The sequence below is a fragment of the Ornithorhynchus anatinus genome, chromosome 1 (genome assembly GCF_004115215.2).
Source record: "Ornithorhynchus anatinus isolate Pmale09 chromosome 1, mOrnAna1.pri.v4, whole genome shotgun sequence".
NCBI classification, from domain to species: Eukaryota; Metazoa; Chordata; class Mammalia; order Monotremata; family Ornithorhynchidae; genus Ornithorhynchus; species Ornithorhynchus anatinus.
In genome coordinates this window covers 168,179,127-168,193,723 of record NC_041728.1, presented here as the reverse complement: position 1 = coordinate 168,193,723, position 14,597 = coordinate 168,179,127, and the positions used below count along the sequence as shown (strand labels likewise).

General features: G+C 51.4%; 1 protein-coding gene across 2 annotated transcripts in view; it reads right to left on the bottom strand.

Moving 5' to 3' along the window:
* PCCB (propionyl-CoA carboxylase subunit beta) overlaps positions 1-7,785 on the bottom strand; it is a 32,875-nt gene extending 25,090 nt beyond the window's left edge. Inside the window, exons 1-2 of one of the 2 annotated variants that reach the window (XM_029071344.2) lie at positions 7,565-7,785; positions 3,381-3,500 (exon numbers count right to left, since the gene is read on the bottom strand). In XM_029071344.2, coding sequence (XP_028927177.1) covers positions 3,381-3,500; positions 7,565-7,729 — 285 coding nt within the window. In that variant the 5' untranslated portion in view covers positions 7,730-7,785. The remainder of the gene's footprint in view (positions 1-3,380; positions 3,501-7,564) is intronic. The other variant, XM_029071335.1, reaches the window with a different exon arrangement.
* Between the last annotated feature and the right edge of the window lie 6,812 nt (positions 7,786-14,597).

The window sequence follows — 14,597 nt, the reverse complement described above, 5'->3', positions numbered from 1 at the left end:
ATCGGGCAGGGAATCGGCTGACCGCGGGAACCTCAGGACATCTCTGCGCAGCACTGAGCGCGAGATCTCGGCCCGTTAAACTGACGTCGGATGGATCGATAAGCCCCTAAAGCTGGGCCCGTGAGCTAGCGGAGGCCTTCTATCTTCGGCACTCGTGGACCCAGGTGGCATGAATAATGAGAGCGATTACGGCACTTAAGCGCTTAGCGGGTGTCGAGCACTGTACTGAGCGCTGGGAAAGATGAGAGATCATCAGGTTGTCCCAACCCTCTCAGTCTGAGTACGTTTAATCCCCATTTTACAGATGACACTGAGGCTCTGGGAAATGAGGTGGCTTGCCCAAGGTGACGCAGGAGACAAGTGGGGGAGGTAGGATTAGAACCCAGGTCCTCTGACTCCCAGGCTCACGCTCCTTCCACTAGGCCACACTGCGGCTCCCGATTAATGTCGGTATTTGTTAAGCGCTTACTATGTGCCGAGCACTGGTCTAAGCGCTGGGGTAGACACAGGGGAATCAGGTTGTCCCACGTGGGCTCACGGTCTTAATCCCCATTTTCCAGACGAGGTAACTGAGGCACCGAGAAGTGAGGTGACTCGCCCACAGTCACACAGCCGACAAGTGGCAGAGCGCGGATTCGAACTCATGACCCCTGACTCCAAAGCCCGGGCTCTTTCCACTGAGCCACGCTGCCTCTCTATTAGACCGTAAGCCCGTCAACGGGCAAGGAGGGTCTCTATCTGTTGCCGAATTGTCCAGTCCAAGCGCTCCGTACAGTGCTCTGCCCATAGTAAGCGCTCAATAAATACTACTGAATGAATTCATTTACACTGATTTGATCGCTATACTCAGACACGCTCCATTATTTCTTCGGCTTTTTCATCCTGATGTGGGTGTAACCGCTTCCCTGTAATGATGATGTCGGTATTTGTTAAGCGCTTACTATGTGCAGAGCACTGTTCTAAGCGCTGGGGGAGATACAGGGTGACCTCCCCCCCGCTTCCAACGTCACGAAATAACGTTTGCCTACCGCCCCCCCATTACTCCGTAAGTGCTCGGAGGGCAACGGATATGTATCTGGCTAATGTTTTGCCTCCCCAGACGCTCAGTACGGTACCTAGCGCTCGGTAGACCCTCAATTAGGCAAGCACTCGGGGAAGCAGCCTAGTGGAAGGAGCCCAGGCCTGGGAGTCAGAGGGCTGAACCTCTCTGTGCCTCAGTTCCCTCATCTGTCAAATGGGGATGAAAACTGTGAGCCCCACGTGGGACAACCCGATCACCTTGTATTCCCCCAGCGCTTAGAACAGTGCTTCGCACATAGTAAGCGCTTAACAAATACCAGAATTTTTTAATCCCAGCTCTACCTGCTGCGTGACCTTGGGCACGTCGCTTCACCTCCCTCAGTTTCGGCTCCCTCATTTGCAAAATGAGGATTCGATATCTGTTCTCCCTCCCACTTAATCGGCGAGCCCCGCGTGGGACCTCATCACCTTCCTCTCCACCCAGACGGCTACCCGACTGCTACGGGCTCTCGTCGTATCCCGGCTAGACGACTGCGTCGGCCTCCTCTCCGACCTCCCTTCCTCCTGTCTCGCCCCGCTCCGGTCTATCCTTCACTCCGCTGCCCGGCTCACCTTCCCGCAGAGACGCTCTGGGCCTGTCGCTCCCCTTCTTAAACACCTCCAGCGGTCCCCTGTCGACCTCCGCTCCCAACAGAAGCTCTTCACTCTAGGCTTCGAGGCTGTCCGTCACCTCGCCCCCTCCTACCTCTCCTCCTTTCTCTCTTTCACCCCGCACGCTCCGCTCCTCCGCCGCCCACCTCCTCGCCGTCCCCCGTTCTCGCCCGTCCCGCCGCCGACCCCCGGGCCGCGTCCTCCCGTGGTCCCGGAACGCCCTCCCTCCTCGCCTCTGCCAAACTCATTCTCTTCCCCTCTTCGAATCCCTACTTAAAGCTCACCTCCTCCGAGAGGCCTTCCCACACTGAGCTCCTCTTCTCCCTCTACTCCCTCTACCGCCCCCCCCTTCACCTCTCCGCAGCTAAAGCCTCTTCTCCCCCCTTCCCTCCGCTCCTCCCCCTCTCCCGTCCCACCCCCTCGGCACCGTACTCGTCCGCTCGACTGTCTATATCTTCATCACCCTATTTATTTTGTTTATTTTGTTTAATGAGATGTACATCACCCTGATTCTATTTAGTTGCCATTGTTTTCAGGAGACGTTCTTCCCCTCGACTCTATTTATCGCCATCGTCCTCGTCCGTCCGTCTCCCCCGATTAGACCGTGAGCCCGTCAGAGGGCAGGGTTTGTCTCCATCTGTTGCCCACTTGTCCATTCCAAGCGCTCAGTCCAGTGCTCTGCACATAGTAAGCGCTCAATAAATACTCCTGAATGAATGAATACCTTGTATCTTCTCCAGCACTTAACAAACATCATAATTAATATTAACAAGTACCGTTGCTTGATTAGGAACGCATAAGGAGCAACCAGAAGAGCCTAGCGGTTTCTAGAAATTGAAATACAAATCACTGTGGTATCTGTTAAGCACTTACTATGATCCAGGCACTGTACTAAGCGCCGGGGTGGGTGAAAACAAGCCGGATTGGAAACGGTCCCTGTCTCACATAGGGCTCACGGTCTTAATCCCCGGCTCTGCCGCTTGTCAGCCGTGTGACTGTGGGCAAGTCACTTCACTTCTCCGTGCCTCAGTTCCCTCATCTGTAAAATGGGGATCAACCGTGAATCTCACGTGGGACAACCTGATGACCTTGTATCTCCCCCCAGCGCTTAGAACAGTGCTCTGCACATAGTAAGCGCTTAACAAATACCAACATTATTATGAATCCCCAGATGAGGGGACTGAGGCGCAGAGAAGTGAAGTGACTTGTCCAAGGTCACACAGCTGGCAAGTGGAGGAGCTGGGATTAGAACCCATGACCTTCTGAGTCCCAGGTCTGTGTTCTATCCACTTTGCTAAATGCCCCCAAATTAATAATAAAAATAATTACGGTATTAAGCACTTATGTGGCAAGCCCTGTTCTAAGCGCTGGCGTAGATACAAGGGAATCAGATTGTCCCACGTGGGGCTCACAGTCTTCGTCCCCATTTTCCAGATGAGGTCACTGAGGCCCAGAGAAGTGACTCTGCCCGCAGTCACACGGCCGACGGAGCCGGGATTCGAACCCACGACCTCTGACTCCCAAGCCTGCGCTCCTTCCACTGAGCCACGCTGCTCCTCATGCCTCCTCCCTTCTCACGCGGCAGCCGGAAGACCCGTGGCCCCGAGGGGACTTGGCAAACAGGGTGAGGCTGGTTCCTTCATTCGATCGTATTTACTGAGCGCTCCCCCTGTGCAGAGCACCGTCCTCAGCGCTTACTTGTTCGATACCTTGTTTTTATCTGACGCCATCCCGAAATCGGCACATCGGTGTTCCACAAACATGTCATATTCCACGAAGCTGCCGGGATCCAACAGCAGCTGAATTCGCTCTCTAGCCGTCAGCTTTCCCTGAAACGCAACAGAGAACAGGGAAGCGTTCAGCCCAACCCGGGACCAATCAGTCAGTCGTATTTATTGAGCACCGACTGCCCACAGAGCACTGCGTACTAAGCGCTTGGGAGAGGAGCTCAGGGGAAAAAGCCGGGGCTTGGGAGCCAGGGGTCATGGGTTCGAATCCCGGCTCTACCACCTGTCAGCTGGGTGACTGTGGGCAAGTCACTTAACCTCTCCCTGCCTCAGTTCCCTCATCTGTAAAATGGGGATTAACTGTGAGCCTCACGTGGGACGACCCGATTAGCCTGAATCTACCCCAGCGCTTACAACAGTGCTCTGCACATAGTAAGCGCTTAACACATACCAACATTATTATTATAACCGCTGGGAGACCCGTTTTCATTCATTCAATAGTATTTATTGAGCGCTTACTACGTGCAGAGCACTGAACTAAGCGCTTGGAATGGACAAATCGGTAACAGGTAGAGACAGTCCCTGTCCTCTGACGGGCTTACAGTCTAATCAATCAATCAACAGGCTTTCAATCTGTGGTATTTATTGAACGCTACTGTAGGCAAGGGACTGTACTGGGCACTCGGGGGAGTACAATACAACAGAATCGGTGGAAAAACTGAAAACGTGGAATAACAAAGTAGGAGTAGCGGATGGAATGATCTGATCACGGTGGGGATTAGTCAAGGGAGGCCTTTGGAAGGAGGTATTTTTTACGACGCTTTTCAATGCGAGCTAGACCGTGAGCCCGTTGGGTAGGGATTGTCTCTATTTCTTGCCCAATTGTACTTTCCAAGCGCTTAGTAATAATAATAATAATAATGTTGGTATTTGTTAAGCGCTTACTATGTGCAGAGCACCGTTCTAAGCGCTGGGGGAGATCCGGGGTCATCAGGTTGTCCCACGGGAGGCTCACAGTTAATCCCCATTTTCCAGATGAGGGAACCGAGGCCCGGAGAAGTGAAGTGACTTGCCCACGGTCCCCCAGCTGCCGAGTGGCAGAGCCGGGATTCGAACCCATGACCTCTGACTCCCAAGCCCGGGCTCTTTCCGCTGAGCCCCGCGGCTTCTAGTACAGTGCTCTGCACGTAGTAAGCGCTCAACACGACCGAACGGATGAATGCGAGCTGACAGAGTCGAGCGGTGGGGAGGGAAGCGGCCGTTCGACGTGAGAGCGCTTGAATGGTATTTGTTAGGCGCTTATTATGTGCCGGACACTGGACGAAGCGCTGCGGGGGAGAGAAGCAAATCGAGGCGGTCACAGTCTCCGTTCCACAGAGGGACCATCGGTGGTGGAAAACAGCAGGGAGGAAGGGAGTCAAAGGAAGTGACTTGAAGCGGGGATGAGGAGAAAGGGAATAGGGGAAAATGAGGCTTTGGTCAGGGAAGGCAAATTTAATTTACAGTCTAATCCCCCGATTAGACTATAAACCCGTCAGTGGGCAGGGACCGTCTCTATCTGTTACCGATCTGTCCATTCCAAGCGCTTAGTCCAGTGCTCTGCACATAGTAAGCGCTCCATAAATACGACTGAATGAACGAATGACTAGTTGGAGGAAAGATGATTTTCGAACGGCTTGGAAAATGGGGAGGGCAGTGAGATGCTGGACACGAAAGGGGTGGCGATTTCGGGCCAGAGGATGCAGAGAATCGGCATGGCCTAGTGGAAAGAGCCTGAAGCTGGGAGTCAGAGGATTTGGGTTCAAGTCCTGCCTCCGACACTTGCTTTCTGTGTGTGTGTGTGTGCTTGGGCAAATCACTTCAGGTCTCTGTGCCTCAGTTCTCTCCACTGAAAAATGGGGATTCAACACCTGTTCTCCCTCCTACTTAGACTGTGAGCCCCATGAAGGACCTGATGACCTTTCTTGAGAAGCGGCGTGGCTCACTGGAAAGAGCCCGGGCTTGGGTTCGAATCCCGGCTCCGCCGCTTGTCAGCTGCGGGACTGTGGGCAAGTCACTTCTCTGGGCCTCAGTTCCCTCATCTGGAAAATGGGGATTAAGACTGTGAGGCTCCCGTGGGACGACCTGATGACCCTGGATCTACCCCAGTGCTTAGAACAGCTCTGCACAGAGTAAGCACTAAATAAATACCAACATTATTATTATTATGTGGGTTAAGGTTCAGTGGCGAGACTTTAAGTTTGTTATGGGCGGGGAACCTGAGCGCTCATTTTGGCTTCCAGGCTGTCCATCGCCTGGCCCCTTCCTACCTCTCCTCCCTCCTCTCTTTCCACCGCCCACCTCCTCGCCGTCCCTCGGTCTCGCCCGTCCCGCCGTCGACCCCCGGGCCGCGTCCTCCCGCGGTCCCGGAACGCCCTCCCTCCTCACCTCCGCCAAACTGACTCTCTTCCCCTCTTCAAAACCCTACTGACAGCTCACCTCCTCCGGGAGGCCTTCCCAGACTGAGCCCTCCCTTTCCCTCTGCTCCTCCTCCCCCTCCCCATCGCCCCGACTCCCTCCCTCTGCTCTACCCCCTTCCCCTCCCCACAGCACTTGTCTCTATCTGTACCTATTTAGTGCTCTCTTTATTAATGATGTGCATTTATCTATGGTTCTATTGATCTATTTTAATGGTACTGATGCCCGCCTACTTGTTTTGTGGTCTGTCTCCCCCTTCTACTACTACTGATAATAACGATGATGGCATTTGTTAAGCGCTTATTATGTGCAGCACTGTTCTAAGCACTGGGGAAGATACAAGGTGATGAGGTTGTCCCACGTGGGGCTCACAGTCTTAATCTCCATTTTACAGATGGGGTGACTGAGGCACAGAGAAGTGAAGTGATTTGCCCAAAGTCACCCAGCTGACAAGTGGCCGAGCCGGGATTTGAACCCATGACCTCTGACTCCCAAGCCCGGGCTCTTTCCACTGAGCCACGCTGCTTCTCTAGACTGTGAGCCCGTTGTTGGGTAGGGATTGTCTCTTATCTGTTGCTAAATCGTACATTCCAAGCGCTTAGTACAGTGCTCCGCACACAGTAAGCGCTCAATAAATACGACTGAATGAATGAATGTCGTACTGTACTTTCCTAAGCGCTTAATAGAGCGTTCTGCACACAGTAAGCACTCTATAAATAAGACAGTGAAGGAATGTTGTACTGTACTCTCCCAAGCGCTTAATACAGTGCTCGGCACATAGTAAGCGATCAGTAAATATGACTGAAAGATTGAGAGAGAGAAGACGGACGGACGGTCAGCCGGTTGGCATCAGAGGAGCGAAACGTGCGGGCCGAGTTGATGATATTTGTTAAACTCTTACTTTGGGTCAAGCACTGTTCTAAGCTCTGGGGTGGGTACAGCAGGACTCAGTGGAAAGAGCCCGGGCTTGGGAGTCAGAGGTCATGGGTTCGAATCCCGACTCCGCCACTTGTCAGCTGTGTGACTTTGGGCATGCCATTTCACCTCTCTGGGCCTCAGTGACCTCATCTGGAAAATGGGGATGAAGACTGTGAGCCTCACGTGGGACAACCTGATGACCCTGGATCTCCCCCAGCGCTTAGAACAGTGCTGGGCACATAGTAAGCGCCTAACAAATACCAACATTATTTATAGTCACTGAACTTCCCTGTGCCTCAGTTCCCTCATCTGCAAAATGGGGATGAAGACTGTGAGCCTCACGTAGGACAACCTGATGACCCTGGATCTCCCCCAGCGCTTAGAACAGTGCTGGGCACATAGTAAGCGCCTAACAAATACCAACATTATTTATAGTCACTGAACTTCTCTGGGCCTCAGTGACCTCATCTGTCAAATGGAGATTAAGACTGTGAGCCTCACGTGGAACAACCTGGTGACCCTGGATCTCCCCCAGCGCCTACAACAGTGCTGGGCACACGGTAGGCGCTTACGACATACCACCATTATTTATAGCAGATGCCGTCGTTGTTATTCCCGCAGCCGCCACGAGGGGCGGGGCTGAGCAGCGAGGCGCCGATTGGCTGGGCCGCGGCGCGTGCGGGGGGCGCGGCGGGCTGCGATTGGCTGGGGGCGGCGGGGAGGGCGGGGCTTGTCCGGGTCCCCGCCCCCTCCCCGCCCTGATTGACGGGCGGGCGGCTCGACCGACTCACCCGCCGGTGCTGCGCGTCGACGCGGTGCTGCCCCCCGCCCAGCAGCGCTTCCCGCCGCTTGTGGTCGATCCTCTGGGTGACGGTGTGGTGGCGGGGGAAGCAGCAGGACGCCCGCGGGAGGACGGGCCTGGCCGCCCGCCGCAACGCCCGCCACGCTGCCGCCATCTTGGGAGAGGCCCGCTCCGCCCTCACTCCGGCACCGGGCCCCTGCCCCCGCCTCACAGCGCCCCGCGCAGGCGCCCCGCCGCCGACGCAACTGCGCAGGCGCCCCGCCGGGGGCGGCGCATGCGCACGGGACCCTTCGCGGGACCGGAGCCCCGCCCTTCGCTCCCCTCAGCGATCATTCATTCATTCGGAGTCAGTCCGTCGGATTCATTCATTCAATAAATCATGAATTCATTCGTTGGGATTCATTCATTCATTCTGGCGTCTTCAGGATTAGGACCCGCGACCTCCGACTCCCAAGGCTCTTGGGAGTCCGGCCTCAGGCAGTCGGAGTCAGTCATTCAGTCATTTATTCATTCATTCGTGTTCATTCATTCATTCATTCGTATTCGGGTTCATTCGTTCAATCGTAGTCCATCGTATTCATTCATTCAGTCGGATTCATTCATTCAGTTATATTCGGGTTCATTCGTTCAATCGTATTCATTCATTCATCCATATTCATTCATTCATCCACTCAATCGTATTCATTCATCCGTAGTCATTCAATTATATTCGGGTTCATTCGTCCAATCATATTCATTCATTCATCCGTATTCATTCATTCGGTCGGAGTCATTCATTCATCCACTCAATCATATTCATTCATTCATCCGAATTTATTCATTCAGTCGGATTCATTCATCCACTCCATCGTATTCATTCATTCATCCGTATTCATTCATTCAATCTGATTCATTCATTCATCCACTCAATCGTATTCGTTCATTCATCTGTATTCATTCAGTCGGATTCATTCATTCATCTACTCAATCGTATTCATTCATTCATCCGTATTCATTCATTCAATCGGATTCATTCATCCATCCACTCAATTGTATTCATTCATTCATCCGTATTCATTCATCCACTCAATCGTATTCATTCAATCAGATTCATTCATTCATCTACTCAATTGTAGTCATTCATTCATCCGTATTCATTCATTCATCCATATTCATTCATCCGCTCAATCGTATTGGAGAAGCAGCGTGGCTCACTGGAAAGAGCACGGGCTTTGGAGTCAGGGCTCATGAGTTCGAATCCCAGCTCTGCCACTTGTCGGCTGTGTGACTGTGGGCAAGTCACTTAACTTCTCCGTGCCTCAGTTCCCTCATCTGTAAAATGGGGATTAAGACTGTGAGCCCCACGTGGGACAACCTGATTCCCCTATGTCTACCCCAGCGCTTAGAACAGTGCTTGGCACATAGTAAGCGCTTAACAAATACCAACATTATTATTATTATTATTATTCATTCAATTGGATTCATTCATTATCTACTCAATTGTATTCATGTATTCATCCATATTCATTCATCAGTCTGATTCATTCATTCATCCGTTCAATCGTAATTATTCGTTTATATTCATTCACTCATCGTATTCATTCACTCAATTGTATTCATTCATTCAGTCTGATTCATTCATTCAACCATGCAATCATATTCATTTGTATTCATTCATTCAGGCATATTCTTTCATATTAACTTATTCAGTCATATTCATTCATTCATTCATTCATATTAATTCATTCAGTCATATTCATTCATTCGCTCCATCGTATTCATTCAGTCAGATTCATTCATTCATCCACTCAATCATATTCATTCAGTCAGATTCATTCATTCATCCACTCAATTGTATTCATTCAGTCAGTCGTATTCATTCATTCACTCTATTGTATTCATTCATATTCATTCAGTCAGTCATATTCATTCATTTATTCACTCAATTGTATCCATTCACTCATATTCATTCAGTTGTATTAATTCATTCAGTTAATAAGAATAATGTTGGTATTTGTTAAGCACTTACTATGTACCGAGCACCGTTCTAAGCGCTGGGGGAGATACAGGGTCATCGGGTTGTCCCACGCGAGGCTCACAGTCTTCATCCCCATTTTACAGATGAGATAACTGAGGCACCGAGAAGTTAAGTGACTTGCCCAAAGTCACACAGCTGACAGGTGGCAGAGCTGGGATTAGAACCCACGACCTCTGACTCCTAAATCCAGGCTCTTTCCACTGAGCCACGTTGCTTCTCAATTCAGTTGTCCTCATTCATTCAGTTGTATTCATTCATTCATTCACTCATTCAATCATATTCATTCATTCATTAGTATTCATTCAGGCATATTTGTTCATTCACTCAATCGAATTCATTCATTCAATCCTATCTATTCATTCAGTCAGTCACATTCATTCATTCAATCGTATTTATTGAGCGCTTACTGTGTGCAGAGCACTGTACTGAATGCTTGGAAAGTACGATTCAGCAACAAATGGAGACGATTCCTACCCAATAATGGTATTTATTGAGCGCTTACTGTGGTCAGAACCCACAGCTGGATCACAGCTCAGAAGGGGAGAGACAGACAACAAAACAGAATAAGTGGACGGGCATCAATAGCATCAATATAAATGAATAGAATTATATATATATATATATATATAATATATGTACATTATATATATTAATAAAATAAACAGAATAATATATATGTTCAAATATACACAAGTGCTGTGGGGCAGGGAGGGGGGTAGAGCAGAGGGAGGGAATCTCTTACAGCGGAAAGAGCCCGGACTTGGGAGTCAGAGGTCGTGGGTTCTAATCCAGGTTCCACCACTTATTAGCCGTATGACTTTGGGCCAGTCACCTACCTTTTCTGTGCCTCAGTCACCGCATCTGTAAAATGGGGATTAAGACTGAGCCCCACGTGGGACAACCTGATTTACATTGTATCTACCCCAGCGCTTACAACAGTGCTTGGCACAAAGTCATCGCTTAACAAATGCCATTATTATTATTACTACTAAGCACATGGAAAGTACAATTCAGCCCGGGTTGTCCCACGTGGGGCTCGCAGTCTTTATCCTCATTTTACAGATGAGGTAACGGAGGCAAAGAGAAGTGAAGTGACTTGCCCAAAGTCACACAGCTGATAAGTGGCCGGGGCGGGATTCGAACCCACGACCTCTGACTCCCAAGCCCGGGCTCTTTCCACTGAGCCACGCGGCTTCTCGTTAACCCAGACCCATACATAGACATACGTAGAAAAGCAGCGTGGCTCAGTGGCAAGAGCCCAGGCTTGGGGTCAGAGGTCATGGGTTCCAATCCCGACTCTGCCATGTCAGCTGTGTGACGGTGGGCAAGTCACTTCACTTCTCTGGGCCTCAGTTCCCTCATCTGTCAAATGGGGATGAAGACTGTGAGCCTCACGTGGGACAACCTGATTAGCCTGTATCTCCCCCAGCGCTTAGAACAGTGCTCTGCACATAGTAAGGGCTTAACAAATACCAACACTATTATTTATTATTATTACTTCACTTCTCTGGGCCTCAGTTCCCTCATCTGGAAAATGGGGATTAAGACGGTGAGCCCCATGTGGAACAGGGACTGTGTCCATCCTGATCAGCTCTAAGAGAAGCAGCGTGGCTCAGTGGAAAGAGCCCGGACCTGGGAGTCAGAGGTCATGAGTTCGAATCTCAGCTCTGCCACTCGTCAGCTGTGTGACTGTGGGCAAGTCACTTCACTTCTCTGGGCCTCAGTACCTCAACTGTCAAATGGGGATTAACTGGGAGCCTCACGTGGGACAACCTGATGACCCTGGATCTACCACAGCGCTTAGAACAGTGCACATAGTAAGCGCTTAACAAATACCAAAAAATTAAATTCAAAAATTACCTTAAACATTTTGATACCCCAAACCTAATAGACCTTTTTTTAACGGTACTTCATTCAATCATATTTATTGAGCGCTTACTTGGTGCCAGGCATTTGTATTTAGCGCTGGAAAAGATAGAAGCTAATCAAGAGGGGCACATCTACGTCTCCCGTGGGGCTCACAATCTTAATCCCCATTTGACAGATGAGGTGAGAGAAGTGAAGTGACTCACCCAAGGTCACACAGCAGACAAGTGGCAGAGCCGGGATTAGGACCCAGGTACGTCTGATTCCCGAGCCCGGGCTCTAACCGCTCGTCCACGCTGCTTCTCTTATGTACAGATTCATTCAATAGTATTTATTGAGCGCTTACTATGTGCAGAGCACTGTACTAAGCGCTCGGAATGGACAAGTCGGCAACAGATAGAGACGGTCCCTGCCGATTGACGGGCTCACGGTCTAATCGGGGGAGACGGACGGACGAGAACGATGGCGATAAATAGAGTCGAGGGGAAGAACATCTCGTAAAAACAATGGCAACTAAATAGAATCGAGGCGATGTACATCTCATTAACAAAATAAATAGGGTGATGAAAACACATACGGTCGAGCGGACGAGTACGGTGCCGAGGGGACGGGAAGGGAGAGGGGGAGGAGCAGAGGGAGATGGGGGGAAAAAAGGGTTTAGCTGCAAAGAGGCGAAGGGGGGGTGGTAGAGGGAGTAGAGGGAGAAGAGGAGCTCAGTCTGGGAAGGCCTCTCGGAGGAGGTGAGTTTTAAGTAGCGTTTTGAAAGGGGGAAGAGAATGAGTTTGGCGGAGGTGAGGAGGGAGGGCGTTCCGGGATCGCGGGAGGACGTCGCCCGGGGGTCGACGGTGGGATAGAAAAAACCGAGGGACGGCGAGGAGGTGGGCGGCGGAGGAGCGGAGCGTGCGGGGTGGGCGGTAGAAAGAGAGAAGGGAGGAGAGGTAAGAAGGGGCAAGGGGACAGAGAGCCTCGAAGCCTAGAGTGAGGAGTTTCTGTTTGGAGCAGAGGTTGATAGGCAACCACTGGAGTTGTTTAAGAAGGGGAGTGACAGGCCCAGAGCGTCTCTGCGGGAAGATGAGCCGGGCGGCGGAGTGAAGAATAGACCGGAGCGGGGAGAGAGAGGAGGAAGGGAGGTCAGAGAGGAGGCCGACACAGTCATCTAGCCGGGATATAACGAGAGCCCGTAGCAGTAAAGTAGCCGTCTGGGTGGAGAGGAAAGGGCGGATCTCGGCGATATCGTAGAGGTGAAACCGGCAGGTCTCGGTAACGGATAGGATGCGTGGGGTGAACGAGAGAGACGAGTCAAGGATGACACCGAGATCGCGGGCCCGAGAGACGGGAAGGACGGTCGTGCCGTCCACGGTGATAGAGAAGTCTGGGAGAGGACCGGGTTTGGGAGGGAAGATGAGGAGCTCAGTCTCGCTCATGTCGAGTTTTAGGTGGCGGGCCGACATCCAGGTGGAGACATCTCGGAGGCGGGAGGAGATGCGAGCCTGAAGAGAGGGGGAGAGGACAGGGGCGGAGATGTAGATCTGCGTGTCATCTGCGTAGAGATGATAGTCAAAGCCGTGAGAGCGAATGAGTTCACCCAGGGAGTGAGTGTAAATGGAGAACAGAAGAGGGCCGAGAACTGACCCTTGAGAAACTCCAACAGTTAGAGGATGGGAGGGGGAGGAGGCGCCGGCAAAGGAGACCGAGAATGACCGGCCAGAGAGGTGAGAGGTGAGAGGAGACCCGGGAGAGGACGGAGTCCGTGAAGCCAAAGTGAGATGAGGTGTGGAGGGGGAGGGGACGGTCGACGGTGTCAAAGGCGGCAGAGAGGTCAAGGAGGATCAGAATGGAGTAGGAGCCATCGGATTTGGCAAGAAGGAGGTCACGGGTGACCTTAGAGAGAGCAGTCTCGGTAGAACGGAGGGGACGGAAGCCAGATCGGAGGGGGTCCGGGAGAGAATGGGAGTTAAGGAATTCTAAGCATCCATCGTAGACGACCCGTTCTAGGATTTTGGAAAGGAAGGGTAGTAGGGAGATAGGGCGATAACTGGAGGGGGAAGTGGGGTCGAGAGCGGGTTTTTTTAGGATCAGTCAGTGGTATTTATTGAGCGCTTACTGTGTGCAGAGCACTGTACTAAGTGCTCGGGAGAGTACAGAAGAACAGTATAATGGACATATTCCCTGCTTACAATAGTTTGTCATATAATCTGTTGCTTAGAGAAGCAGCGTGGCTCAGTGGAAAGAGCACGGGCTTTGGAGTCGGAGGTCATGGGCTCGAATCCCGGCTTGGCCACTTGTCAGCTGTGTGACTATGGGCAAGTCACTTCACTTCTCTGTGCCTCAGTTACCTCATCTGTAAAATGGGGGTGAAGACTGTGAGCCCCACGTGGGACAACCTGATTCCCCTGTGCCTACCCCAGCGCTTTGAACAGTGCTCGGCACATAGTAAGCGCTTAACAAATACCAATATTATTATTATTATTATTCCCCCACAATTTCTTTTCGTCTCTGTCTTCCCTGCTAGACCGTAAACTCCTTGAGGGTAGGGATCACGTCTTCCAATTTTTGCACTTTCCGAAGCACTTAGTAGAGTGTCCTGCACACAGCCCTCAATAAATAATAATAATTATGTATTTGTTAAGTGCTTACTATGTGCCAGACACTGTACTAAGCGCTGGGGTGAACAGAGGCAAATTGGGTTGGACACCGTCCCTGTCCCACGTGGGGCTCACAGTCTCAATCCCCATTTTCCACTCTGTGCCAAGCACTGTTCTAAGCACTGGGGTGGCTCAGTGGGAAGAACCCGGGCTTGGGAGTCAGAGATCATGGGTTCGAATCCCGGATCCGCCACTTGGCAGCTGAGTGACTGTGGGCAAGTCACTTCACTTCTCTGGGCCTCAGTGACTTCATCTGCAAAATGGGGATTAAGACCGTGAGCCTCACGTGGGACAACCTGATGACCCTGGATCTCCCCCAGCGCTTAGAACAGTGCTCTGCACGTAGTAAGCGCTTAACACATACCGACACTATTATTATTATATAGGGTAACCAGGTTGGCCCACGTGGAGCTCACAGTCTCAATCCTTTTTACAGATGAGGTCACGGAGGCCGAGAGAAGTAGACGTGCCCAAGGTCACGCAGCAGACAAGTG